At 43.3% G+C, this 25,913-nt stretch overlaps 2 protein-coding genes across 10 annotated transcripts in view; one reads left to right on the forward strand and one right to left on the reverse strand.

Annotated features, from left to right (window-relative positions):
• The window catches only part of ZNF512 (zinc finger protein 512), a 27,179-nt gene extending 21,519 nt beyond the window's left edge, over window positions 1–5,660 (reverse strand). Inside the window, exons 1-3 of one of the 3 annotated variants that reach the window (XM_049818933.1) lie at window positions 5,475–5,660; window positions 2,140–2,198; window positions 621–829 (exon numbers count right to left, since the gene is read on the reverse strand). In XM_049818933.1, coding sequence (XP_049674890.1) covers window positions 621–829; window positions 2,140–2,198; window positions 5,475–5,660 — 454 coding nt within the window. Of the gene's footprint in view, window positions 1–620; window positions 830–2,139; window positions 2,199–5,252; window positions 5,344–5,474 lie in introns of those variants that run through there. The other 2 variants (XM_049818934.1, XM_049818935.1) reach the window with 2 other exon arrangements.
• On the forward strand, window positions 5,561–24,966 carry GPN1 (GPN-loop GTPase 1). 7 transcript variants are annotated; one of them, XM_049818949.1, is made up of 16 exons: window positions 5,561–5,693; window positions 5,792–5,885; window positions 6,984–7,023; window positions 8,529–8,595; window positions 9,679–9,716; window positions 10,241–10,319; window positions 10,421–10,515; window positions 12,296–12,341; window positions 13,771–13,840; window positions 14,270–14,343; window positions 14,423–14,587; window positions 16,948–17,030; window positions 19,164–19,203; window positions 19,597–20,005; window positions 20,496–20,603; window positions 21,224–24,966. In XM_049818949.1, the coding sequence occupies exons 3-14, from the start codon at window positions 7,016–7,018 to the stop codon at window positions 19,615–19,617; spliced, it is 786 nt and encodes a 261-aa protein (XP_049674906.1). In that variant the 5' UTR covers window positions 5,561–5,693; window positions 5,792–5,885; window positions 6,984–7,015; the 3' UTR covers window positions 19,618–20,005; window positions 20,496–20,603; window positions 21,224–24,966. The 7 variants fall into 7 exon arrangements, with proteins under 7 accessions (XP_049674906.1, XP_049674903.1, XP_049674904.1 ...); XM_049818946.1 differs by having other exon boundaries at window positions 19,917–20,388; XM_049818947.1 differs by having other exon boundaries at window positions 19,917–20,005; window positions 20,091–20,603.
• The last annotated feature ends 947 nt before the right edge of the window (window positions 24,967–25,913 follow it).

The raw sequence follows: 25,913 nt of genomic DNA on the forward strand, positions 1-25,913 counted from the left end.
TATCAAGCTACTATATTCCGCTTTCGCCATAACAGGATGGAATACAGATTCTGACTTAGAGATAAGAAGAAAGTGCATTAAAGGAGAGCGAAGTTTTGGCTCTCTGCCACATGAGAAGTTTGGAAAACAGCTCCTAGGCCAGAAAATCCGAATGCTCCTAAAACAACAACCTAAGACCCAAACCAGGCCAAATCAGAAAATCAAAGTGACAGAAGTGAGAAAATAAAAGAAATAAAAACATCCTTAAAAACCATAATAATCTACCAACCACAAAAGCCGTGTCTAAACCAGAGTACTGCTGAATGGTCCCCTTTTCTACATCTTTAGTGTTGTTTGTTGATTGGCAGAACCCTTATACATCTCTCTTCTACAGATAAAACTGAGTTTAGTCACAGAATCATTAATTTTAATAGACAAGTCACTCAAAAGGAACTGTGTAATATCAGAGAATTTGACCTATGTTTCTGTAGTGGAGAAATTTTATTTCTCCTAATACACGAGCAGCATTACCAGTCTTGTAATTTGTGGCTGAACTGCAGCATGTCTTTCAGAGGTCATCTAATCTCTCATAAAAGAACCAGAGAGAAAAAGTTTTGCATCGAGCCAAGAGTGATGAGTACCTTTTTTTTCTGAAGATTTGTTAATGCTGTTTTTTATTCCTCTCATTTCCAACCAGTAAGCAGGCCTGCGAATGGTCCGCTTGCTTCTGGACTCTGCACTTCCATTCACTCGACCCTTCGGTGAGGCAGAAGAAATGTTGCTGACTGTCTCATCATAGTTACTGCTCAGTCCTAGGACAGTAGTTTCCACCTCCTCAAATTGCTTAGACCTGGAAAACAACTTGAAATCCTATGTATATGTATGCATACATACATACACAACCACAATAACTTGACAGACAACATCCCTTTCCTCTTCCCAAGTACTCTAAAAAATCAGCTCATAGTTCATTGAATCTCCTGAGTTTTGTGAACTGAAAAGTGCCAGCAAGATAAAACATCCTAAGTGTTATTTTCCAGCACATCTTTTAGAGAATGACATTAGAGAGCTACTCATGAGGAACAGAAAAAAATATTCATCCTACCTCAAATCTTCATCTTAACAAGCAGGCACAAGTTAATCTCAATTTAAAAATACACATTTGTCCTTAAGCAACCAATGTGGAATATAAGAATTCTTCTGCAGCCCATCATTACAAAAGAGACCTTTTCCATCCCACAAAGGGCAAGATCTCCTTCAGTATGTATTCCCAGAGTCAGAGCTGATGCTACACAATTAAAAGACTTAATGCTAGTAAGAATTTTCACCAGCAAAGCTTTCAGCAATGAAGACAGCCTTATAGTATATCTTGCAAATCACATTACATTAAGACTAATTTAGACTAGCCAGCAGCACTGATTTTTCTTCCTAGCGATCAGAGGGAACGTTGCTTCACTATTCTCAAATATTTCTCACAGCTCTGAAATGCCTGGATATTTACACTACTGTCATGACAGCAAAATGAATAGGTGTCAAAGAAACATAAAAGTATCTATTCTCTGGGCAAATACCATTAATGTAAGAGGAAAGAGCAGAAAACAGAAACACTTTTCAACACATCCAATTGCTACCACAATTCACAAACTCAAAGAAGTAGATCACTTGAATGATGACTGTGATGACCATCCCAGCAATACTCTCCCACACCCTGAGATGTGGAGTTCACATGTGTTAACACATCAATCCAGAAATTAATAAGTGGGAGACACTGATGGTACCAGGTCAGATCAGTATATACTATGTTTAAGGAGGTACTGCAGAAGAATGGGGATAGGAATTCTCAAATTAAAGCCTTCAGTTGCAATCACACTCAAAATACACAGATTTTGGAACACCATTTGGTCTTGTACAGAAAATACATTCCCAGTATTAAAAAACTTTTAAAAACAATAAATGAAAGCTAAGACCCCTTGAAGTGTCAAAAAAAGCACGTTTCCTGCAAACCAATAAGCAAAGTCAGTCGAGACTCTCATCACATAAACCAAAATCGTTGCAGCTTTTAAAATTCAGAATATGTAAAAACCAGATACAGTTTTCCAATAGGAATCTTTCAGCTTTTTTCTTTCCCTCAGTCAAACTAGGCAAGAAACATTCACATACTTTTTGTTTCCCAGAGACCTCTTGATCTTCTGTTGTCTGTGATGTCCAGGCTTGGTGTCCTAACAAAGCAGAACAATTCACATTAGCAGCATAATTTTTCTTATTTTTGCATGTTTCACTTTTCAGTTAAACACAGTCACCTGCACTTTGAGGATGTGCATACCATCCTTTGAAAAGGAAACCATTGTTTTCTGCAACAAGGAAGTGTTTAACGTTTTCAACTCCAGCTGAATTACAACTGGAATCAAAATAGGGATGAGCCCCTCTACACTCCCCATATGAAAGCCAATCATTCCCCTTGCACTAGGGCGTGATGGAGTGTTCTTTGTCTCCAATTCATTCAGTGGTACCTGCTTTCTGCCTGGACTTTATCACACGGTGACAAATATTTTAAATCCTAACTTACTAGTTTTTACAGAGTACTTATTTTTTCCTTAATGAAATAATTTTTGCCTTTACCATGCTAGGAACGTTGTCTTTAGTCTCTTTTATGTCCTCTTTTCATTTTTTTCTCTCAATTATTTTGTCATACTCCATCATCTGCCCAGATGTTAACTTTATCCACATCACAGAATCCTTCTTCTTACTTCTTCTTATTTAACAAAGATTTTTTTGTCACTTATTGCTTCTTATGCTCCTATTAAGACACATAACTTAACAGATACCATTGACGTTCCCAAGTATCCCGTCTTTGGGGAGTGGGAGCGGGGGGGATCACCGCTTAGGGACTAACTGGGCATCGATCAGCGGGTGGTGAGCAATTGTACTGTGCATCATTTGTGTATTCCAATCCTTTTATCACTACTGCTGTCACTTTATTAGTGTTATCATTACCATTATTAGTTTCTTCTTTTTATATTCTATTAAACAGTTCTTATCTCAACCCAGGAGTTTTACTTCTTTTCCCAATTTTCTCCCCATCCCACTGGGTGGGGGGCAGGGAGTGAGTGAGCGGCCACGTGGTGCTTAGCTGCTGGCTGGGGTTAAACCACCACGCCAAGGCAATATAAACAAGTCATTTGCTGTATGTTGCTCCTGGCATGTGGACAATCATTTATCACCTTCTTCCAAATACTAATAATGACTCGATGTTGTTCTTCATTGGGAAACCCATTACAAAAATATTCGTTATACAGACTAGAAAACAAAAATCATTGCCCAGTAGAAGTATATGAGATACCAAAACTGTAACCTAGGAACAGAGATAGTATTTTGCCATGTACAGGAACTGGCTAAGGAACTGGGGAAAACAGGGATATGACAGAATTTGAAGAAGTCATAAAAATGTGATGACTTGTCAGGAGATGCTGAGAAACTTCAGGTGCTATATCAAAACAAGGGAACAGGCAGCTTCAAGGCAAATGAAATTCACCATTAAAAAAAAAAAAGCACTGGAAAGAAATTAACTTCAGTCTGTCTTTTATGCTTTTGCCTTCTAATTTATGCACAGGACCAAGCAGTAGTTCACTCTTCCCATGACCACAGTCAGTGAGAAACACCCTAACCACCAGGTAAGAAATTTAATAGTGGGCACTGACATCAACTAGATGAATTCTTAAACTGTGACCACAGTCTCCTCTCATGGAAAGGTTAGGGAACCAGCAGGAGAGAAATTCACAACTGCTTGATTGATGACTTCACAATCATATCTTGTCTTCTTTGGAAAAAATGTCAGCAGAATGTCTGTGTTTGTATTACTTTGATACGGTTTACAGGCATCTAGTAGTGCAAACAGCACTGTTTGGGAAACCCCCTACATAAGAAATGTGGAGAAACCTCACTGAGGAGCAGCTAGAAAAAATTAGGCCTGTGAAGTTATAACAATAAAAATGAACAAACAGGCAGGCATAGTCTGCTGCAATTAGCTGGCCTAATCTACCATTAGAAGAACCCACACGACTGACAAACATGGCACATTTTTGTGTTTTTTTCCTAGAACTAAAAAAATGAAGATTAATAGAGAAGAGTTTAGGTCACAGTTAAGGATCTGCAACAAAAAAAAGGAAAGTACAGATGATCTGTCTAGCCTTCCTTTCTGAACAGCAATTATGAAGGAAACATCTAGAGAAACTGGAGTTTAAGTTTTGAATATTTTTCTATTTATGCAGTGTAATTCCCACTTAGAAAACAGAGACCTAACGTGGGCAGGAATGTCCAGGGGCTGGACATATGGAAAACAAAAAAGCCAACTTCCTGGCACAGGTTAGAGAAAGAACAGTGGCCTATAGCCTGAAGAGACAAAGAAACTTCATTTGCACGTGGGCCATTTCTGCCTCCCTATGGACTGTGGGACGTTTCTGTGACCGGGCACATGGCCTGCTGCTGGAGACAGGCTGCTCCATAACAACACATCTGGGAAGATGGTGTTTAAGCACAGCACAGAAACTCCTACTGAGGTCAGGAAACCGATGTAGTAACTGCTAGTGAGTCAGTGCTACAGCGACAGAGGAGAGGTGTCAGTGGAAGCACCAAGTGTTCTGCACTGCCGTGACTGTCTCTGCCCCCTCCGAGACAGGAGGCCGGCGTGATGGCTCAGCACCCTTTAGGGAACCCGCTGTTTCAGTCCCGCGTTTCCACTTCTACCCGCGTACTTCATGGACTACCGTCTTCTGCAATGAAGACCTTCCGGACAGAAGGCACCACCGGCGCCGGGAGCCGGCAGCGCCCTGCTCCTGATGCCTCCCCGGCCCTCAGCTGAGGGCAGCCGGGCCCGCCGCTCCCCGGGCTCTGCGCCTGCGGGCGACCAGGCCCTCAAACAGAAACCAGGCGTTTCCGCCGTCGCTGGCGGCTCTCCAGGCAGGCAGCCCGGAGCGCGTCCCGCTCACCACCGTTCCGCTCCGGGACAGGGCCCAGCCGACGGGCGGCGGCAAACGGACCGAGGCCGCACCGCCCGCGCAAATCAGCGCCGGGCCGGGCCCCCTCTGCTTCCAGTCCCAAGACCCTCGGGGCGAAGCGCAAGTCCCACCGCGGCTGCTCCGGCCCGCTCCCGCCATCCCGCCGGCGGAGCCCATCTCGCGGCGGCTTCCGGCCCCGTGCGCCCCGGGACCACAGCCCTGCCACGCGGCCCCGGGCAGCAGCCAGCAGCACCGGTGGCGAGGACCCCAGGCACTCACCGAGCCGCCGCCGCCCCGCATGGTGCCGCCGCCGCCACGTCAGCATGCGCCCCACCCGCCCGCCCGCCCGCGCACGACGGCGAGGTCCCGCCCGTCCGTTTCCGGCCGCTTCCTCACGGCGGCATCCGGCCCCGAGACCCGCGGAGGGAAGCTGCCAGCTGCCCCCGGGCCCCGACCGGGCCCCACCGGCGCGGGGAAGCCGCGCGAGCCCGCGGTGCGTACCCGGCCGGCGGCGGCGGCGGCAGGGTGACGGCCGAGTCCCGCGCGCGTCATGGCGGGGTGCTGTGGGGGGCAGCCGCCCGGTTGCCGTGCTCGTCGCGCCCCGGAAGGGCAAGTGGGTGCTGGGAAGATGGCGGCGGCGAGCGGGCTGGCGACGACGGTCTTGGTGTGCGTGGTGGTGCTGGGCATGGCCGGCTCCGGGAAAGCCACCTTCGTGTGCAGGTGAGGGGCGGCTGGTGGGCTGTGGGGAGCTGCCGGTAGGTTTCCCCCAGCGCTACCCCCGTGCCCAGCAGGGCTGACGCCTCCTCGTGTCCCCTTAGCGACTCGCGGCCCACCTGCACGAGCAGCGCTGCCCCCCGTACGTGATCAACCTGGACCCCGCCGTGCACGACCTGCCCTTCCCGGCTAACATCGGTGAGTCCTGCCGCCCTGGCTTAGCCGCGGGCCGTGACGGATAGCAGGCGGTGTGAGGGAGGGAGTGGTCCCGGGCCAGAGGTGTGGCGTGTTTGTGGAGTCCGCTAGAAGAAAGCCAGTGTGTTTTGCCATGAATAAATAAAACCATTTTTGGTATACTGCTTTTCCTGTCTTTCGCGGAAGCGGGGGGGAGGGGTACGTCAGAGGTTTGGCTAGGTTGCTTGCATTCTCTTTAAGAGATTCCAAGTCCTAACAAAAGGAAGGCCGTTAAGGTGGGGTGTTTTTTTTGGTTTTGGTTTTTTTTTTTTTTTGTAAATTTAACTCCTTTCTCCTGCCAGTCTTTAACATGTGAACTTTTAGGACCAAAGGTATTCTTCTATCGCGTTTGTATGGTTTTTTACATCCTCTGGTGTGATTTGATGCGTTTGGATTCTTGTGGGTTTTTTTCTTTGTCAGCGATGACCATATTAACAGATTCGATCTGGTTCCCTACATCCACAACAGTGGTAGCCATATGTGCTACCAAATAACTTCTTTAAAGCACTTCAAGATATATGAATTTTAGAGAACATACCTTAACAATAAAACAGTCCTTATGTGTAGCTGTTCCAAAGGGTTTACCATTCATTAGGTTTGTGAGGGTCCTGTCTCTTAAACTTCCTAAAGTTTGTCAGCCTGCCTCTCTGAAGGATAAGAAAGGCAGTGTGGATACCAAAGTTGTTTTACTGATGTCAGATGAATAATTAGAGTATCTCTTCCAGTGCTGGATCTCTAATAATACAGTTACATATGTGTACTTTGTTAACTGATGTTGATCATATAAGAATAAAATTCCACTGAAGTGGTTACTGCTAAATACCTAAATTAGTGGTGTTTTACATGAGTTATGTTGGGTTTCATATGTATGTTGAGAGCATAGCTAATCTGTTAGATTTTATTTATTCTGTTTGGGAGATTTTTTCTTTTGGTGCTAGATCTGTTACTGAGACAAAAGGAGACTTGCTGGAAAAAGAAGGGCTTTCACCTATCAGCAAATTGATGAAGAAGGATATTTTAAAAGTGATGTTCTAAAACTATTTATACGTCTTCCTCCTCTAGATATCAGGGACACTGTGAAGTACAAAGAAGTCATGAAACAGTATCCTTTTTTTGTCTAAATAATGATACTTGGAATCTCAGATTTTGTGAAAAGAGTCTGTCACTTCCACACACTACAATGAAGGGGGCAGGAGGTATTGGAGATTGCAGTAAGGCAGAGTGTTGTGTGAAGATCAGAAGGTTTTGACTATGTATTTCTTGCATGTGAGGTTAGAAACATATCTTCTACAAGATTTGATACTCCTTAGGTCATTTTCTCCTGTGCTAAGTAGTACTTTTTTACAAATAACAGGCACTCTGCCCACACCTTTTTTTTTTTTCTCTGTTGTTCTTTCAAACAACTTGTGTCTTTTTTTGTGGAAGCCAGCAGCCTCTTTTCCATGTTTTAAGAAGTCTAGTTTTATTTGTTACAAACAAATACACAAATTCCTATTTGCCTGCGTTAGGTGGAGAAAACTATTTCCACTTTGACCATAATCAAAGCACTGTTGTCTTTCTGAATCTCAGAGACATTGGACAGTTGGCTCTTGCTGCACGGTAGTTTGATGACTATAGTTCAGTAACATTACACTAAAATGACTGCACTTCCAGAGGGGTATGGAGGTCCTTTATCTCTTAAGTAATAGCTGGTGCAGATGGAGATATTATACAGTGTTTGGATTTGACTTGCTAGTGTGACTCTTAAATTTAATATTTTAGACAAAAATAAAGATGGTGGGGGATAGAATTCTTTATTTTGGCTGTTGTTTGACTTGGAGTTACCAGAAAAACATCCAAGTATTAAGTTTCAGTTTGGTATGTGGGTGCATTATTTGCTTTACTGTGTCTGTTAGCCATTACTGGAGTTTAAGCATCTCATTAAATAGTGCTTAAGGAGGGTGTCTGGCCTCATGTTTGGATATTGAGAGTAGTGGCCCTAGAAAATGGTATGTACTGATGAAAATCAGTGCTGGTTCTTATGTAGTTAAAAAAAAAGATTCTTTGTTTCTTTGAACGTAATTAGTATATAGATATGTATGTGTGAAAAATGATTTTGAAATCCTCATATTCAAGCCGACACTTTGAGTATCTTTACAACATTCATTCACATTATAATTTAAATTCTGCTAAAAATTTATTTGTGCAAGAAACCTTTTAATTATCTTTTGAAGTATAAATTTTTAAAATTAAGTGCATTCAGGGCATTGTTAAATTCTGAGTTACTGGCTGTGTTGTGAATCTTTTTGGAAAGACAAAGATGGCTTTGATGTATACACATACATATATTTTGTCTTTGTACAGAATGGTAATGCTTGAATAATAGCAAAGAGAAGCCGTGGCATAGACCCTTTTCCTTTTGTCAATCACAGTGTTTGGGCAAGAGAGAGATCACTTTGTATTTGTTATGCTACTGCATCACTTAAAAGACTTAACTGTATATTAGAGGCATTGTCTTTTGCTGCAAGGTATTCAATGTGCATTGTACATGGCCAACTAATACCAGAACTGAAGAAGCAGCCCTCTGAGGTCTGCATAATCATCTGCTTTCCTAAATGAAGTGTCTAGATATGGGCTGGGCCCAAATGGTGGAATAGTGACCTCTCTCAATCTCTTTGCTACAAGATTTGATCAGGTATGAGGTTGTTCCTACGTGATAACTGTGCTGGGAGGCTGTGGGATTTTTTGTGTATTTGGAGCCTCAGAGAGCACTGTGTTTGGTTAGCCTCCTAATTATTTCTTTGGAATTAGAGTATTCTTCATACAGAGCCATATATTTTACAAAGCTGCCAAAGCACATTAGCTTCCATTTGAGAGATTTCAGTTTTTCAGCTTTTTTAAACTAGAATTTAGAAGCCACGTGTACAGCACATTCTTTAGTCTTTGTACATAACTGTTCTGTTGCACTGTGTTCACTTGCGGCCATGAAAGAGGCACTTGGGATGACAACAAGATGGTTCCGAAGCAACGGCAAGAAAGGAACTCTTTATTGTCTTTTACAGCGTACTTACATGTTACTAACACAGGAACACATATCTGGCTCGGCTGGGATGTTTGCCAGTCCTCAGAACAGTTAAAGATAAAAACATTCCATACGCATACTCGTGACTGTCTTCAGCCGCATCTTCCTAGGCATACACCAGGCCATCCTCCAACCCGACCTTGTAAAACTAGTTCCTCAAAGGCTTGGCAAACGTGCAGCACAACAAATTCTAATGTTCACTCTTGAAAACAAATGCCAGGTGTTCCGAGCTGCTCCCGCATTTGCTGTAAAATCTTTCATATGAATGCTCTGATTCTGAAGTAGGGAAGCTCAATTCTGGAAATGGGTTAAGTTTTCCTAGGGTTATTGGATAACTGACTGCTCTCTTAAATCATAATACTAAGTCAGTGCTGGGGTGGGAACTTGGGCAAGAGATTGAGACAGTGCACAATCTCTTAGTAAAAAGGCAGGGAACAACTGCATTTGTTATACCATTTCTTAGCCAGGTATTAGAACACAGACAAAATCAAGGCTGTCTTTGACCTATGCAGTGTCTAAGCATTTTCACTCTTCCTTAGGAGGGCATTTTCACACACTGAAAAGCTTAGAGACTTCAATCTTCTTTTGATACATACAGGCAGCTGTGCAAGTTAATGTAGTTTCTGTTACAAAATGATCATGAGAGTTTCCTGTTGTGAGCCTAAATACAAAGTATACTCCTTCTTTTTCAATCAGGTGATGAAGTTTATTGAAAAAAGGCAAAATGCATCCAAGTGAGTACATTCTATCAAGTTCTGCTTTTCTGGGATCACTGTAGGAAAACCATACAAATACCTAAAAAGGCTCTCTGCATGTTTTCTACTTGTTTTTCAGCCTTGGTGTAAATTTTATGTGGAAAAGGGCATAGAATTAGATAAACAAGGATATATCAAGGAAATGTCTGCTGATTCCAGTTCTGCTTTTCTTGTCTTCCATTAGACTGTAACTTTTTCCCGCGCACTGTTCAAATAGGCAACAATTAATTCTTCTTCTGAAGAGTTTGCAGTACTAAGTGTCAAATGGATGCTTTCAACTTTAAGAGAATCTGAAGAGAGTACGTGCTGCTTAGTTGCAAAACTTACACAGGAAATTTTCAGGCATGCCCATAAATCTTGTCACTGTTTGGGAGAAGCTTTTCTGATCTGTAACAGAATAATCATGTGATTTGTCATTACGTGCTTGTGGTAATCTAGTCAGAACAGGACCTTGTGCTTAACTAATTTTCCCTTTTTTTTTGTCAGTGATGGCTTTTTACCAGGTATGTTATTATTGACACACCAGGGCAAACTGAGGTATTCACCTGGTCAGCATCAGGAACCATCATAACTGAGGCCTTGGTAAGTGTTTTTTACATGACTTGTCAGTGAGGCTGTGTGAACGAAGTTGCTGTTGAACAGCATGTGCTTCTATTAAAATATCTTTTACTTTGGGTTTTCAGGCTTCCTCTTTTCCTTCAGTTGTTGTTTATGTGATGGACACCTCTTGCAGTACTAACCCTATCACCTTTATGTCCAACATGCTGTATGCCTGCAGGTAAGAAAAGCTGAAAATGCAGTCTATTTGTTTTGATTGCTGTGTCTCTTGATACTTATTTTGGATGGGAATCATAGAACGGTTTGGGTTGGAAGGGACCTTTGAAAACCATGTAGTCGTGTGTCGTCCGTCCCCCCCCCCCCCTCTTCCATGGGCAGGGACATTTTTCACTATATGAGGTTGCTCAAAGCCCTGTCCACCCTGACCTTGAACACTTCCAATGGTTGGGCATCCACAGCTTCTCTGGGCAACCTGCTCCAGTGTCTTGCCACCCTCATCATAAAAAAATTCTTCCTTATGTCCAGTCTAAACCTACCTTCTTTCAGTTTAAAACTGTCGCCCCTTGTCCCATCACTACAGGCCCTATCAAAAACTGTCTCTCTGCCTCTCTAAAAAGCCCCCTTCAGATACTGAAAGGCCGCGATAAGGTCTCCCTGCAGCCTTCCCTTCTCCAGGCTGAACAACCCCAACTCTCTCAGCCTTTCTTCATAGGAGAGGTGTTCCAGTCCTTTGCTTTTGTGGCCCTCCTTTGGACCCACTCTAACAGGTCCACGTCCTTCTTGTACCGTCAGCCCCAGAGCTGAACAGAGTGCTCCAGGTGGAGTCTCACGAGAGTGGGGTAGAAGGGCAGAATCCCCTCCCTCGATCTGCTGGCCACGCTTCTTTTGATGCAGACTGGGATACAGTGGGCTTTCTGGGCTCAACTGCACATTGATGCCTTATATCCACGTAATGCTGTTTTGGTTATTCTCTTAGTGGTTTTCCCATTGGATAAGCAAAATAGTTTAGGTGTCAGTGGACATCTGGAGGTCATTGGGTCAGAGCTCCCACTGAAAGCATTAAATAATCCATGAGATGTTAGTGTGATAACCTCTAGTTACATGAGACCTAACACATTGCCTGTTGCTTATAAAATCATTTATCTAAGATGTATCAAGATAGCCTTGTTTAAGCTTCTTCTTGTAAACACATAATATTTTATTCTATGTTTTTTAATGTTATTGATACTTTCAGTGATTCTTCAAGATTTGTTTGGAGCTCAGCATAGCATGGAGTTCTTGATTTATTGTCTTTTTCCTCGTATGTGGATTTATCTGTTTTCTTTCATGTTAAACCAGGGACTAAATACCTATGTAAGGATCAACATATCTAGAGCTGTCATAATTCATGATAAATGTTGGTAAAAGGTTTTCAAAAAACCTATCAATCCTTGTACCAATGTCAAAAGCTATATCACTGTGATAGGATTATGCAAAACGTGTCTTATTACATGCTGCATTTTCTGACACTAGTGTTGAGCAAAAGATGCTAGAATATATACAGTGAAATGAATATGTAAGCTCATGTTTCAATGTAGTTTTGCTTTATAGATGTTTTGAGTTGTTTGAATTCATTGCTCAGTTCACAAATACCTCAGAACCTAAAGTTTGAGCCAAAATAACTAGAAAATGCGGAGAGACTTAAAAACTTGGATCTGAGAGTCATAGGAAATAGTAATCAAAATCAACTGGGTGCGTAGAAGGAGATTTTATATCTTACAGATGTGCACTTACATCTTGGGGGGGCATATTTTGTTCAACTATGGTAAGCAGGATTGGGGTGAAAATTACATTCTAGTTGATATGGAGGAAAATACTTATCTTTGAAGTCAAATGTATTCAGTTTTGCACAAGTCTTGTCTGCCTTATGCTTAACTTGTTTTATATTCTAGTGAGATTTAAATTAATTTTTAATGTTTTTTGTGGTGGTTTTTTTTTCTGTCCCCCACCTCCTGCCCCAGTATCCTGTACAAGACAAAGCTACCTTTCATTGTTGTCATGAACAAAGGAAGTTAAAGCTATGGTTTCTATGTCCTAGTGGAACATTTTTCTGTTTAGCTTGCTTTGCTGTACTGTTTTTGTGTTATCACAATAATAGATTTTCTAGAAAAGAGAGGCTGGGAGGGAGCTGCAGGCTGAAAACTGAATCTAAAAGTGGTCTTTAATCTGGTATATAAATGCACAGGAAGAATCAGGGATGGACAGTTACACCCAAACATTCAAGTTGGAGATGATACTAACAGTTTGAAAAATGTTTTGCACCTTAACCCTAGGCTATAAGGGAACTTAACTTTGTAACGTAAGGGTAAGTTCATTACTGAATCTGGTCTTACAGTCCCCTGCTTCCTCAGAACAATTGTCTTAATCATTAATTATTTCTACTCAGCAGCAGGCTGATGACTCACAGTGGGAATTGTGTAACACCTGCTTGTTTTGAGGAAAAAATCCCATGTACTGTAGCAAGCAAAACTTAATAAAAAGTGTTTGGTCCTGATCTGTGACACTAAAAATATGCCAGTATTTGCCAGAACGCAGGTACTTACTAGCCTAAGGATACACCTTCACTGTTGTGTAAGGTACTTGTAGCCTTAAAGGAGTGCTTTTGAACTTAACAGCTAGCTGACTCTTTAAACATAACAATTTCACATATTAAAAGAATCCTCTTAGATTTTTGGTGCGAGTACTCTTCCTTTTCCCCACAGACATCCTTTGTATTCAAGGAATTGCTCCCCAGTATAGCAAGCTTTGCATGTGCACACACGTATATCCCATGCATTTCCTGTAGAAAACCCATGCTTTGAATGTGAAATTTTACCTCACACTAGCTGAGTAGGATTAGTGTCTGATGTACTCCAACTACACGCATCTTCCCAGTGACCCAAATCATGCAGGTCTTTGATATCTGCTTGCTTACTTAGGAAGTTTTTGTACACTGTTTTCTTTCTAACTCAAGACAGTAATTTTAGAATAAGCTGTTAAGCTTTTTCTCTATAAAAAGGCATGAGATAGGAAAATCATTCTCTCTTAAGACTGAAAGAAATAGGACTTCCTTAGTATATGTAAGGAGAGGTGGGCCCAAGGCTTAGGATTCATAACTTTAAACTTCATTTTGATCTGATGTTCAGCCTTCGGTAAAAATTAAGGGCAACAGCATTTGAGGAATTTTTGACAAGCATTTTAAAATTGACTCTTGATAAGAATGGAAGAATCCCAAGGAACTGATATATGTGCAGTGAGAAACACATAGATTTAAGGAATGTTAACATTTGCAGAGGAAAAAAATTGTCATTTCTAGAGTGGATTTAATTTTATTTATAGAACTTAATCAAGCTAACTCTAAATAGTCAGGCTTTGACCCTTGATGGAGTCAGTTCTGTCTCAAATCTCTTAAGTAATGCTAAGCAATACTTTCTTCATCTATTTTCTACCTTCCCAGTGGTGCTGGCAAATGAAATATATCAGAGTTCTAGACAGCTCATGTTGTGATAATAGTGGATATACATGTGGTAAGCTGTGTTTATAAAACCATTTAATAGACTGTTTGCATACTAATCCATGTAAAATTATGGAACCATCTCACCTGTTTGTGTCCATCGTCTTGCACTGAGTTTAGATTATAACTTCTTCAGGTCAGAGCACAGCTCACTTTTTATAAAGATCCTGTAGGCTGTTACCCAGTGTGGAGATAGCTCCCTCTCCCCCCTGACCCCCAAGCCAATCAAGAAAGGATGGGATCTTCAATGAGGACTCTTCGTGTCTGGCCTCAATCATGTGATCTAATATTTACAACTTAAACTTTATTGTACAGTATGCAGTTTTTGGATGCCCCTTTCCAGTAAACCATAGAAGCCTTTAGGCTTGCAATTGTTTCCTTAAACATTCCTTCTTAAAACTGGGATAGTGGTGGTTTGTCTTCTCTTCCTGTGTTCAACTAGTTGGTTTGATAAAAACAGAGCTTGGAAATCTTCAGACCAGGGCTGAATATTTTGAAAAGATCAGCATTTTGAAAGTAAGTTTAAAATGGAAATTTTTTATTTGTCCGCTTAATAGCCTAAGACTAAGAATTTATCATTATTACTTACGAAAAGTTTTTCTTCTCCTTCCAGACTGACATAATTGACCACAGTTTTGCAGTAGAATGGATGCAGGACTTTGAGACTTTTCAGGATGCCTTGAATCAAGAGACATCCTATGTCAGTAACCTGACTTGTTCTATGAGTTTAGTGTTGGATGAATTTTACAGTTCACTGAAGGTAAGAATCTTCCTTTTTTTACTAGCTCTTATAAAAGCCTGGAGAAGAGAAAGTTGAAGGAGGATATTATTGATGTGTATAGACACCTGATAGGAGGATGTAAGGAAGACAAAGGCAGGCTGTTTTCGGTGGTGTCCAGTGAAAGGACAAGAGGCAATAGACATGAAGTGAAATACAGGAAACTATGTTTAAACAGAAGAGGAAAAAAGAATTTACTGTAATTTTACTGATTGAGCACTGGAATGGATGGTCCAGAGAAACTGTGGAGTCTTCATCCTTGGAGATACTCAAAACACACTCAGACAGGATCTTAAGCAACCTGTTCTAGTTAATCCTGCTTTTTGAGCAGGAGAGGTTGGACTAGATGATCTCCAGAGGTGTCTTCCAACCTCAGCCATTCTGTCCTGTAAAAGGGCTTTGCACTGCCCTGTTGAACTGGAATCTGTTGATGAGCCTTGCACTGTGGGTGAGGATTTGCTGGTTTGAACATAAAGTGACTTTAGTTGCTTGTCACACTGAGTTGGCAGCCTGAATCATTTAATACTGAACTGTGATTAATCATCAGAAGAAAGCTAAGATAGGCTGGTAAGAGGTAATATTCTGTGTTGCAGGTAATATTCTGTGTTTCCCATGTGAGATAATTTTCCTTGTTCTGAAAGTGTCAAGTACAGTTGGGCAATTTACTATGTAGGAAGAAGGGAAAGAATCTTAAAAACAAGCAAACAAAATCCTGCATATTTGCTGATGCAAGAAAAAGTGTTGGGTTTTTTCCCCACTTACCAGAGGACAAACCCATTCAGTTTCTCTGAAAACACTATACATTGGAGGATGTTAATGGTCCCATAGTCTGTGCTAAAAGGGTTTAATGGTCCCATAGTTTGTGCTAAAAGGGTTCAGCTAATTGTGGTTTTCGTCAGCTTTTACTTAAGAAAAAGCAAGCAAATGGCTTTATGGATATTACAAGAAAGGCAATGAAAATAAAAAAGTGATTCCATTCATAGAGAATAATGGTAATTTAGCCAAAACAAAAATATTGTAAGTGCCCTATGTGGAACAATATACAGTCTTTGTAATGGTGCCGTATACAGGACTAAAGTACTTCCTAGTCCTTATTTGCTAATCAACTGTTTATATGCATGTCATATATATATTAGAATAGTAGAGTGGAGAGCAGGACATATGCAGAGGATTATACAGTAGAAGGCAGCTTGTATTTCAGTGCAGTTAAAGTATAAATATTAATATATATCGGCACAGTGCCTAGACTAATGCTTAAAATCCTTTGGAATGCTTGATTGTCTGCATATTTACTGTACTATTGATAAAATGCAAGGCTCTGTTGGAAAAAGTCTTCCATTTGAAAATGAGTACTTAAGACTGTCTTGCTTATGAAAAAGAGGGAGAATTGTCATTAGAGGATGTAAGATTCTTAAGGGTCACCAAGTACTGGCTAGTAATAGTCTTGATTAGAGGTATTTTTAAATAATTGATTTAATAAAAGCAGAACAAATGGCCAAAAGTGTAATGACAGACAAGTTCAAATTAGAAAGCAGATGTGCATTTTGAATGTATTGCCATAGTAACTGATTAAATTCTCCATCTTTTTGCTGTTCTGGGGGTTGGATTGGGTACCTTTTAAAATGTGCTTTAGCTAAATACAAATACAAGTAGGCAGAACTTCAGAGGCAAAATGTCAGTTCTTGTGGTCTATTTTGCTCTTTAATTCTAGTCCACTGATATTGCAGCAGTCATAGTAACCACTTATAATACTAGGTTCAGAATGAGAACTTGGATTATTAACAATAACCAAGTAAACAGAAGGACTTGATCTTTCTTTTGATTTGCCCTCTCTTGTTCATTAGGTTTAGGCATTGTAATGTCTTAACTATGTTTTTTTGTGGTGTATTGAGATTGGAAGTACAAAGATGGGTGCAGAGTCAGGTTTTTGTTTTTTTTTTAATGGTTGTTCCCCACCCCCCACCTCCCCCAGTAAAATTTGTAAAACAGACAGGAAAACCCAGGTTCCTGAGTTAAACAAGAGAGAGAAAGAAAGGAAGAAAAAAACCTGAAACAAACAAACAAAAAAACCAACCAAAAACCAGAGGTAGCAAACATTAACAGGTGGAGAAAGAGGTTGAAAGTAGGAATGACAGAAACAGGAGTTTTACTGCATACTCTTATGCCACTGTGATAATTAAATGGGTATCATCAGATCTCTCTTTTTTTTCCCAGTTTAGGTAGTTTCTTGTTTTTGTTTTTTTAAAGATACTGCTTAGTCTTTCCAGCTCTGATCATCCATTAGTTACCTAAAAACTTGGTTCAGTTACTCTTCAGTTCTGGTGTATGATTTTCTTTTATAGATGGTTGGTGTTTCTGCTGTGCTCGGCACAGGACTGGATGATTTTTCTGTTCAGCTTTCTAAAGCTGTAGATGAATATGAGAGGTAAGGTGATTCTCTAACCCTAACCCTAACCTTTGGTCCCTGACCCAATGAATACTTGAAGTTACTGATTCATGAGCCTACTTCTTTGATTTGAAGGACTGCACACTTTTCACAGCCAAGGTGGTCTAGGGTTTCTAATAAACTTATGTGCAACAGTCAGCATAAGAAGCAGCAGTCAAAAGGAACTATTCAGTGGTGAATTTTTGTGCTAACTGTTCAGTGAAAAAGTAAAAGCTATCTGTGCCAGCAAATCCATGAAGTCATTTTTTTTCCTCTGATTCCACACAAAGATCAAGGTTTGAGTTGTCCTCAGGAAGCTAACAGATCAGCTTGGCAGGCTGAATAGATGAGCAAGTTGAAATTCAGTAATTCTTTGAGAATTTGCTCCTTACTGGATTCCTCCCTATGAAATACTGCCAGGCTGCTCTATAACATTAGAAAGCAAACCTGGTAACTTGGATTACTTGGAAATACCTAAACCAGACCATAGATTATTGTTAGAGGAAAATACATCATGCTGGATTGGATAGCTGGAGAGAGGCTGCTACAGCTTCATGCTCCCAGGTCTGATTAGTCTGGCCTGGTCATGGCCCCAGGTCTGCATACTACCTAGTCTCTGCTTACATGCAAATAGACACTTTTATTCCCTTATCCCTTTATTTCCCATGCTTGTTCCTCCCCAAATCTCCTAAATCCCTCCCTTTTCCCACCTTTGGTTCCTCCCCTGAACATCCTGTAATAAATCCTGTGCTATCCCAAAATGCTCTTTCCCTGCATCCCATAATGTGTCCTGCACCCCTAGGCAGCCACCCTTCTGTGCTCACAAGGTGATCCAGAGAGCTCCCAATGAGGCATGGTGATGGGTTTCATGCCTGGACCATGGGGCTGGTGGCTTTTCTGGGACAGCCCTGGGAGTAGCTGAGATAAGGTGTCCCTTCTTCCGAGTCCTTAATTTGGATTCCCTACCTGCCACGATGCCCTTGTGTTCTTCTGGGCTTGTTGGGATGTGTCTTTGATGGTTCAATGGCTCTCTGTGATGGGCCTGGGAGTATCTGGGCAGGGTATTATTTGTGCTTTCCCCTCCCTCCCAATTGTCTCTTTGTGCTCTTTGGAGGTGCTGAGAAGTTTTATACATAACCTAACAATTATTCTGGGATACACTGCCTACATAATGAAACCCTAGTTAAGGGTTTCATGTAAGCCGCCAATGTGCTATTGCAGCCCAGAAAGGCAATTGTATCCTGTGCCACATTGCAAGAAGTGTGGCCAGCAAGTCAAGGGAGGGGATTCTCCCTTCCTACTCTCCTCTCATGGTACCCCACCTGGAGCACTGTGTTCAGCTCTGGGGGCTATGGTACAAGAAGGACGTGGACCTGTTGGAGTGGGTCCGGAGGAGGGCCACAAAAGCAAAGGACTGGAACACCTCTCCTATGAAGAAAGGCTGAGAGAGTTGGGGTTGTTCAGCCTGGAGAAGGGAAGGCTCTGGGGAGGCCTTATTGCAGCCTTTCAGTATGTGAAGGGGGCTTATAAGAGAGACAGTCAAGTTGGACGGGACTTTGAGCAACCTGATGTAGTGAAAGATGTCTCTTCCTGTGGCAAGGGAGGTTAGACCAGATGATCTTTGAAGGTCCCTTCCAACCCAGACCATTCTATGATTCTAAGAAGTGGGTATCCACATCCACTTTATCCTTACTTCATTAAAGAAATATTTCAAAGATCCCATAGCACAATAGTTTGGGAGTCTGTGAACAGTCTTTTTGTATGAGATCCCATTGAACTGTCTTAGGAGGCACAAGTACTGGCAGAGAAAGTCATGTCTGTGATAAGAGCAGAGTGATAGATGAGCTGATTAGGTATAGCAGTGAAATGACTAGCTCAGTCAAGCTGGTTTAATTTCTTATCCAATGAGACAGTGTGAGAAGGGTTTGCTATTTTAATGATATGTTCACTTCCTCTGCATCCATTGGTTTCAGAATCCAAATCTGGGTAAAAAGTACCGTTAAGTCTTTCTGAAACATCTCTCAAACATGAAAGCCTAGAGAAAACTCTTTCTGGGATAGAAACAAGCCCCTAAGATGATCCTTACTTAATTTTAGTTAAGACTGAATGCAGTCTCTTTATTTATCTTTTCAGAGAATACCGTCCAGAATATGAGCGCCTGAGAAAAACACTGGTAAGTATTTTCAACTATTGTATACCTGGGCAGTATATCTTGGGGTCACTTTTATGCACACAATTGCCTCTATGGTGGGAGGGTCTAACATTTAATTTACTGATCATACTTATTGTGGAAAGACTCCTGTCCTGAAGCCTGCCATCTGTCTTTTTTTACTAGATTTGGTGGAGCATATCTTCACAAAAATAAAGATGTTTTGTAAAACAGATGTTGCTCAGTGTTTTAGTGCTAATAATTTTCTGGGCAAATTGTGAGAAAATGATTGGGAAAGATTTTTATATCTTCCATTCAGAAGGATAGAGACTTTTTTAAAAAATAAATTTACAAAGTGATTTGTTGAGAATATCGCTGTATCTTTCCCTGCCAGTGATGTGTACTGTTTTGACTTAGACAATTAAAAATGAAGACTGAATTGCAGTACCAAAATCAGTAGCTCTGCTCACCTTCAGTTCTGGCTGTCCAAAGGAAAGTTCTCTGCATGCACAACTCCACTGAGTTTGGCTTCCTGATGCTGCTGTTTTGGGTCCATCATGCTGGAGGTTGCTTTCCATGTTTACCCCTAAGTTCTCTGTAACCTTAGTTGCAATGTAAGACCTGCTTATTGACGTCCTCTTTCTGGCTGGAGGACAGACTGCCAGTACTGGGTGAGATTACTCTTCTACTGATGTTTTAAATATACGCAGAATTCACATGTAACTTTGTACCTACAGGAGAAGGCTCAAAATAAACAAAAGAGAGCAGCTGGAACACTTGTGGAAGGACATGGGCAGCGTTTGTGTGCAGGGCAACACACTTGCAGGTACCTTACTAGGAAGGTTAAGTTTACTGCAGTTGTCTGAAGACTCTGCCTTGAGAAGTCATATAGTACTTTTCTGTCTTCACAGCAAAAGCGTGAAAGCAGCTTCCTGTTAGTGAAGAGGAGTGGGGCTTTAGTTCCTGTGGGATGTGTCAGACTTAGCTCTTCTGTGTGTGAGTCACAGCCATGAGGAGAAAAAACCCTGCTGTGTAGATAAAGCAGTGGACATACTAGAAGTAATGAAATACTTTAGAAAAGCTGAAACAGTCAGAATATGAGAAAGCTCTGCTCTTGTTTGAACTGTTGCTTATATGAGGTTGAGCATGGTGCTGATGCAGTCTGTCCTATATCTTTGCAATTCAGAAGCAGCTTTCTGCCCCTTTAGAGTAGGTATTAATTGCTGTGTTTATGTACAAATAGAAATTGTCAGGGCACACACTAACTTACTTGTTAGCATACTGTTTTGTGTACAGCCATTTCTGTTCCCTTGAAGGGTCTGATGATGCTTCTGCAATGGGTCCCTCCGAGCTGATCCTAACATGAGGAACTCTTGACGAAGAAGAAGAGAGGCAGAGTGATACTGATGACATTGACCATGAAGGTAAGGGAATGAGGGATCTGATGCGGTCTAAAAGCTGCCTGTCTAATCAGGAAATACCCTCTGTATTTTATTAACAGGATTGACTGTAATGAGAGCCTAGAAAACAAGCAAACATTCAGTCGTTAGGTGTCTGAATCTGTAGCAGAAACCTAGCTGCAATGCTTAGTCCAGTGATATCACTCTCTAACTTTGTGAAATTTCAATTGTAAATTTTCTATTCAAGTAATTATTTTTAATAGGTGTATAACATGCATAAACCAGACAACTTGTTATGCTTGGAGCATGCAGTGACCTCTGAACTTCATTAATGCACAATATGTTTCATCGTCTTTTTAGCCTTACAGTTTCTGGCCCTGGCTCTCTTCCCTTTTCCTGTAGTCTTGGAGCAATATTCTAAGTTCTTACAGTGTGTGATTTTTCTCTTATATAGCATGCAGACTTAGTCTTCATTCTTTCCCTGTTCCATTGATTTTTAGGATCACTTATTTCTTTTGCCTTGTAATGAAGTTGAAGATCAGACAGACTTTGTGTTGGCTTGACTAGCCTTACTCTAGCTTTCTTCAGTAACACAAGTAGAACGAGTGCTGAAATAGTGCTGAACTGTGGATTTCTCCCCGCAGTTATTGAGGAGAGTCATGAAGAACCAGCTTTCAGAAACTTTATGCAAGAGACGCGCATGAAATACCAGAGAAGCATCAAACCGAGTGAATGAGACCTTCAGAAATAGAGGGTTTGGAATCCCTTGTAATGGAGTTAAAAGTAAAGGAACAGCATAAAGAAACTTGCATGGAACCATGCATGAAGTCTTATATCTGTGAACAACTTCCTCTGACATATTTATATCTTTCTTCCTGCAGTAACTGTTGGCTATATAAGTTGAAGGTTCTTGTATCCAACTGACTGCAGGTTTGGCTGTCTGCCACTGTGACTTCCTGAAGCTGAAGGAACCAGATAGGACTTTCTTTTGCTCCAAATTCTTTAGATGTGCCTGTTGAGAGCTCACATTTTGAGCTCTGACAGTATTAGCATCTAGAGTATTTCTTGGTCTCCAGAAGTGTGTTCTGTTCACCTTGTGCAGACAGGTGTCTGCTGCAGACAGGACACGAGTGAAATCTCTGCTGCATGAAACTTCATCAATCTAGTGTTTGATGTTTTGGTTTTAATTAAATATATTTTATATACTAACAAATGCATGATGGTTAATAGCAGGAGATTTCATTTCACCTTTCTAATGTGAGACTTTTTTTCTATGCTCACAGCCCACCCATACAGATGCACAGCAAGTGCATCTTAATTACATTACAATAGACACAATACAGATGCCTTCTAGGAAAAACCTGAGTAAAGAAAGTTCCCAGGAGGGAAAGTAATTAAAAGAATCTGGCTTGATTCCACTGAGAACCGAAGTATGCATGGCTGTGCACCGGCTGCATATATCTGCAGGTAATGTAAAACAAAGGCGTTTCTATAGATGAGTGCTTACATGGAAGGTAGACAAGGACTTGGAGATTGGCTAGTACTTACTTCCCTGGCAGGTACCACAGGCACAGATGTTCACTTGCTGTTTACCATTCTGAACTCTGGAATCTTTGTTTTCTTTCCCTCCACACAATGCTGTGGCCTCATATGAGAGACTTCTCAATGGGAATCTGGCAGCAGTCTGCTAGCACAAGTTCTATAGTTTTGTGGAAAAACAATTTCTGTGAATTGTAAAAGTATAGCTGGCAGGGAAGGGAAATTGACAACCAGCTGTTACCTGCTAGCTCTGAAATGCTTACTGCATTATTAATGCAGAGCTTACCAACAGTACAACAATTTCAAATATAGATAAACTAGGCCGATGCTAGTAAGTATTAGCAGAAGCAAAGCTGAAACAAAGATGTCATAGCATACTGGTAAGTTTAAAATAATACATTTGTTGTTAATCATAGCATCATAGAATGTTTTGGGTTGGAAGGGACCTTTAAAGGTCATCTAGTCCAACCTCCCTGCAGTGAGGGCATCTTCAACTAGATCAGGTTGCTCAGAGCCACATCCAACCTGAGCTTGAATGTTTCCAGGGATGAAGCATCTACAGCCTCTCTAGGAAACCTGTTCCAGTGTTTCACCACCCTAACTGTAAAAAATTTCTGCCTTGTATCCAGTCTAAATCTACCCTCTTTTAGCTTAAACCTGTTGTCCTATTGCTACTGGCCCTACTAAAAAGTGTGTCCCCATCTTTCTTGTAAGCCCCCTTTAAGTACTGGAAGGCCACAATAAGGTCTCCCTTGGAGCCTTCTCTTCTCCCAGCTGAACAACCCCAAGTCTCTCAGCCTTTCCTTGTAGAAGAGGACGTTCATCCTTCTGATCATCTTTGTGTCCTCCCTCTGGACTCGCTCCAACAGTTCCATGTCTTTCCTGTGCTGAGGACCCCAGAGGTGGATGCAGGACTGCGGGTGGGGTCTCACCAGAGCGGAGCAGAGGAGCAGAATCACCTCCCTTGACCTGCTGGCCAAGTTTCTTTTGATGCAGCCCGGATACGGTTGGCTTTCTGGGTTGCAAGTGCACGTTGCCAGCTCATGTCCAGCTTTTCATCCACCAGTACCCACAAGTCCTTCTCTGCAGGGCTGCTCTCAATCCCTTCACCCCCAGACTGTATTGATACTGGGGGTTGCCCCAACCCAGATGCAGGACCCCGCACTTGGCCTTGTTGAACCTCATGAAGTTCACATGGGCCCATTTCTTGAGGTTGTCCAGGTCCCTCTGTTCTGCCAGTTTGTTGCCATGCACAATGTGGATCCCTTCAGTAGCTTGGCTTAAATACTTGGTCTACCTCATAGCTGGCCCCTGTCTCAGTTTCCTCTGTTACTAGCACATGGACATAATAAGCACCTGAGGCCTGCAGCCCCAGTCTACTTGCTGGTACAGACCTCACTTGTATGCATGCATGCACATGCTCCCACATGTGCACACAAAATCCTCTGCCGTGTGGCCTGGACTCCCCCGTTTCCTCTGGTAACCAACTCCCCCTGTTGCTTCGCCCTTAGAGATGCACACACATGCACCACCACCATCCCAGTCCCTCGATCAGGGACAAGGCTGACCAGACAACTCTCTGACCAGCAACCTGTTTTACATGTGAATGGAGCCCTTTATCCCCTTATTCTTCTATTTTCTGAGGCTCGTTCCTCCCCAAGCCACTCTTACACTGCACTGTCCCCATCTTTAGTTCCTCCAGTAAACATACCATATTATGTTCTGTTTGATTCCTGTGCTCTTCCCCTGCATCCCATATGGAGTCCCGTAGCCCTTCAGTAGTAACCCCCCTGCAGTCTGTAAGGTGATCTGGAGAATGTCTGCTGCTGGCTTGCTGTGATGGGAGTCACCCTGGACTGTGGGGCTGGGGGTCCACTGGGACAGCCCCAGGAAGAGCCAATGCAGACACTCCATTCAGTTCATGGGGATGAGCTTTTTATCACATAACCTACCAGGGAACCACAGTTAAAGCTTTGGAAAGATGCTCTAAAACTAAGAATAATCGAAAGAGATTTTGGTTGTTGGATTCATTTGCAGGATCATCTTTTGAGGGCCAGCAACTTGAAGAGAAATCACTCTGCCCATTTTGTTGATCTCAGTCATGTTTTAAGTAAGCATGTGCAGAATGGGGCTAAGGGGAGTAGCAGCCCTGTGCTCCCCACCTCCCTTTGCAGCCTGGAGCTTTTGAAATTTTCTTTCTGCATCACTCTGTCCAGCTCCTGTTTTTTAATTCCTCCCTCTCAGTCCTGTTGCCCATGTGATTTTTTGCCTTTCTCTGTTTCTGGGCAGCTCTCTGTCCTTATTCATTAATTCTTCCCTTTCTGTCGCTTTTGTCCTTTCTCCGTGTCGCTGTCTCTGGCTCCCCAATGACCCTATTTAAGAATCCCCCCCCCCCCTTCTTTATGTATGCGTTGCTATTCCTTTTGCTTTCCAGCTCTCTCTTTTTTTTGGCTCTGTGTCCCTATTTCTTAATTTTTCCCTCTCTGCCCTGTAGCATGTAGCTATGCAGTTTGGTTTGTGTTGTTCCACCCCGCTGCCGGCCCCCCTGCCCCAGCCCTTCCCTCTGTCGTTTGCTGTCCGGGCTCCCTGACCCTGTTGTTTCATTCTTCCCTCTCTGTCCTGTTTTTTGACACTTTTTTGTCTTTCTCCATCTCTCTCGGTCCAACTCCCTGCCCCTGTTCTGCTTTCCTCCCTCTCTGTCATGCTGCCTATCCCAGGTTTTTCCTGCATCTCCATCCTGCTCCCCACCCGGCCGCCTTTGTCGGTCTCCGTGCTGCGCCTCCTCCCTCTTTGTGCTGCCTCTCTTCCTCTCTCCCTGCCGCTTCTTTCTCCATCGTGGGGCTCCCTTTCCCCGTCCTCTCTGGGACCCGCTCCCTGCTTTCTCGTGCTTTCTCGCTACGCCCCCGCTGTCCAGCCAGCTGCCGCTTTTCTCCTCTTTTCTAGTGTCCTGCTCCTCGTTTTTGGCAGCCTTCGCCTCTGCCCAGCAGCCCAGCGCTCCAGGAGCCAGCCGACCGACCGTGTGTTCCCAGACGGACCGACGAGCGTCGCTCTGGGACCGACTGCCGAGGTGTCCCAGGAGCAGGGGGAGCTCCGGGGGGGCTCCGAACCAGACTCGCTCTGGGAGGACTCGATAGGCGCGCGACTGACTGAATAGACGCTGGCCGGCCGTCCCCTTTGCCCTCCGGGCTGCGTTTGCGCTCCCTCTGCACGGGGCGAGGGGCTGTGAGGGAGCCCAGGGGAGGAGGAAGTGAGGCGCTGGGGGGGGTCGGGCCGTGCCCCCCCTGTTCCTGCTGGGCTCCGGCTGCGGGCCGGGGCTGGAGGAGCCGCAGGTGCGGGCACTGAGGCTGATGGCGACGGCCCCTCCCTAGAAAGGGGGGGCTGCCGGGAGAGGGGCCGAGGAGGGGTCGGTGGGAGCCCAGGGAGGCGCAGAGCGGGCTGCGGCTGCCCCGAGGGAGAAGGTGAGCGGGGCAGGGCGCCCCTCGGTACCACGAACGTCCGAGGCGGCCCAGGGGAGGTGGGGGCCGCCTGTGCCGTGGCCGGGGGGGGCCCTGGGGGCTGACAGGGCGGCTGAGAGAACGTGCGCGCGGGGGAGCTCACCGGCCCCCGTGGCGGGGCTGCGCAGTCGGCCGGCGGGTCCCGGGGAAAGCCCCGACGAGGACGGCGGGGTCCGTGTTGCACGCACGGAGCGGCGGCGGCGGGCGCTGCCCGAAGCTGGCGGCGGGCGCTGCCCGAAGCTGGAGCCGGGCGGCGGGGCCGCGCCGTGCCGGAGCTACCCGGAGCGGCGCTGGGGGCTCG

This window comes from Accipiter gentilis, chromosome 16 (genome assembly GCF_929443795.1).
Source record: "Accipiter gentilis chromosome 16, bAccGen1.1, whole genome shotgun sequence".
Taxonomy (NCBI): Eukaryota; Metazoa; Chordata; class Aves; order Accipitriformes; family Accipitridae; genus Astur; species Astur gentilis.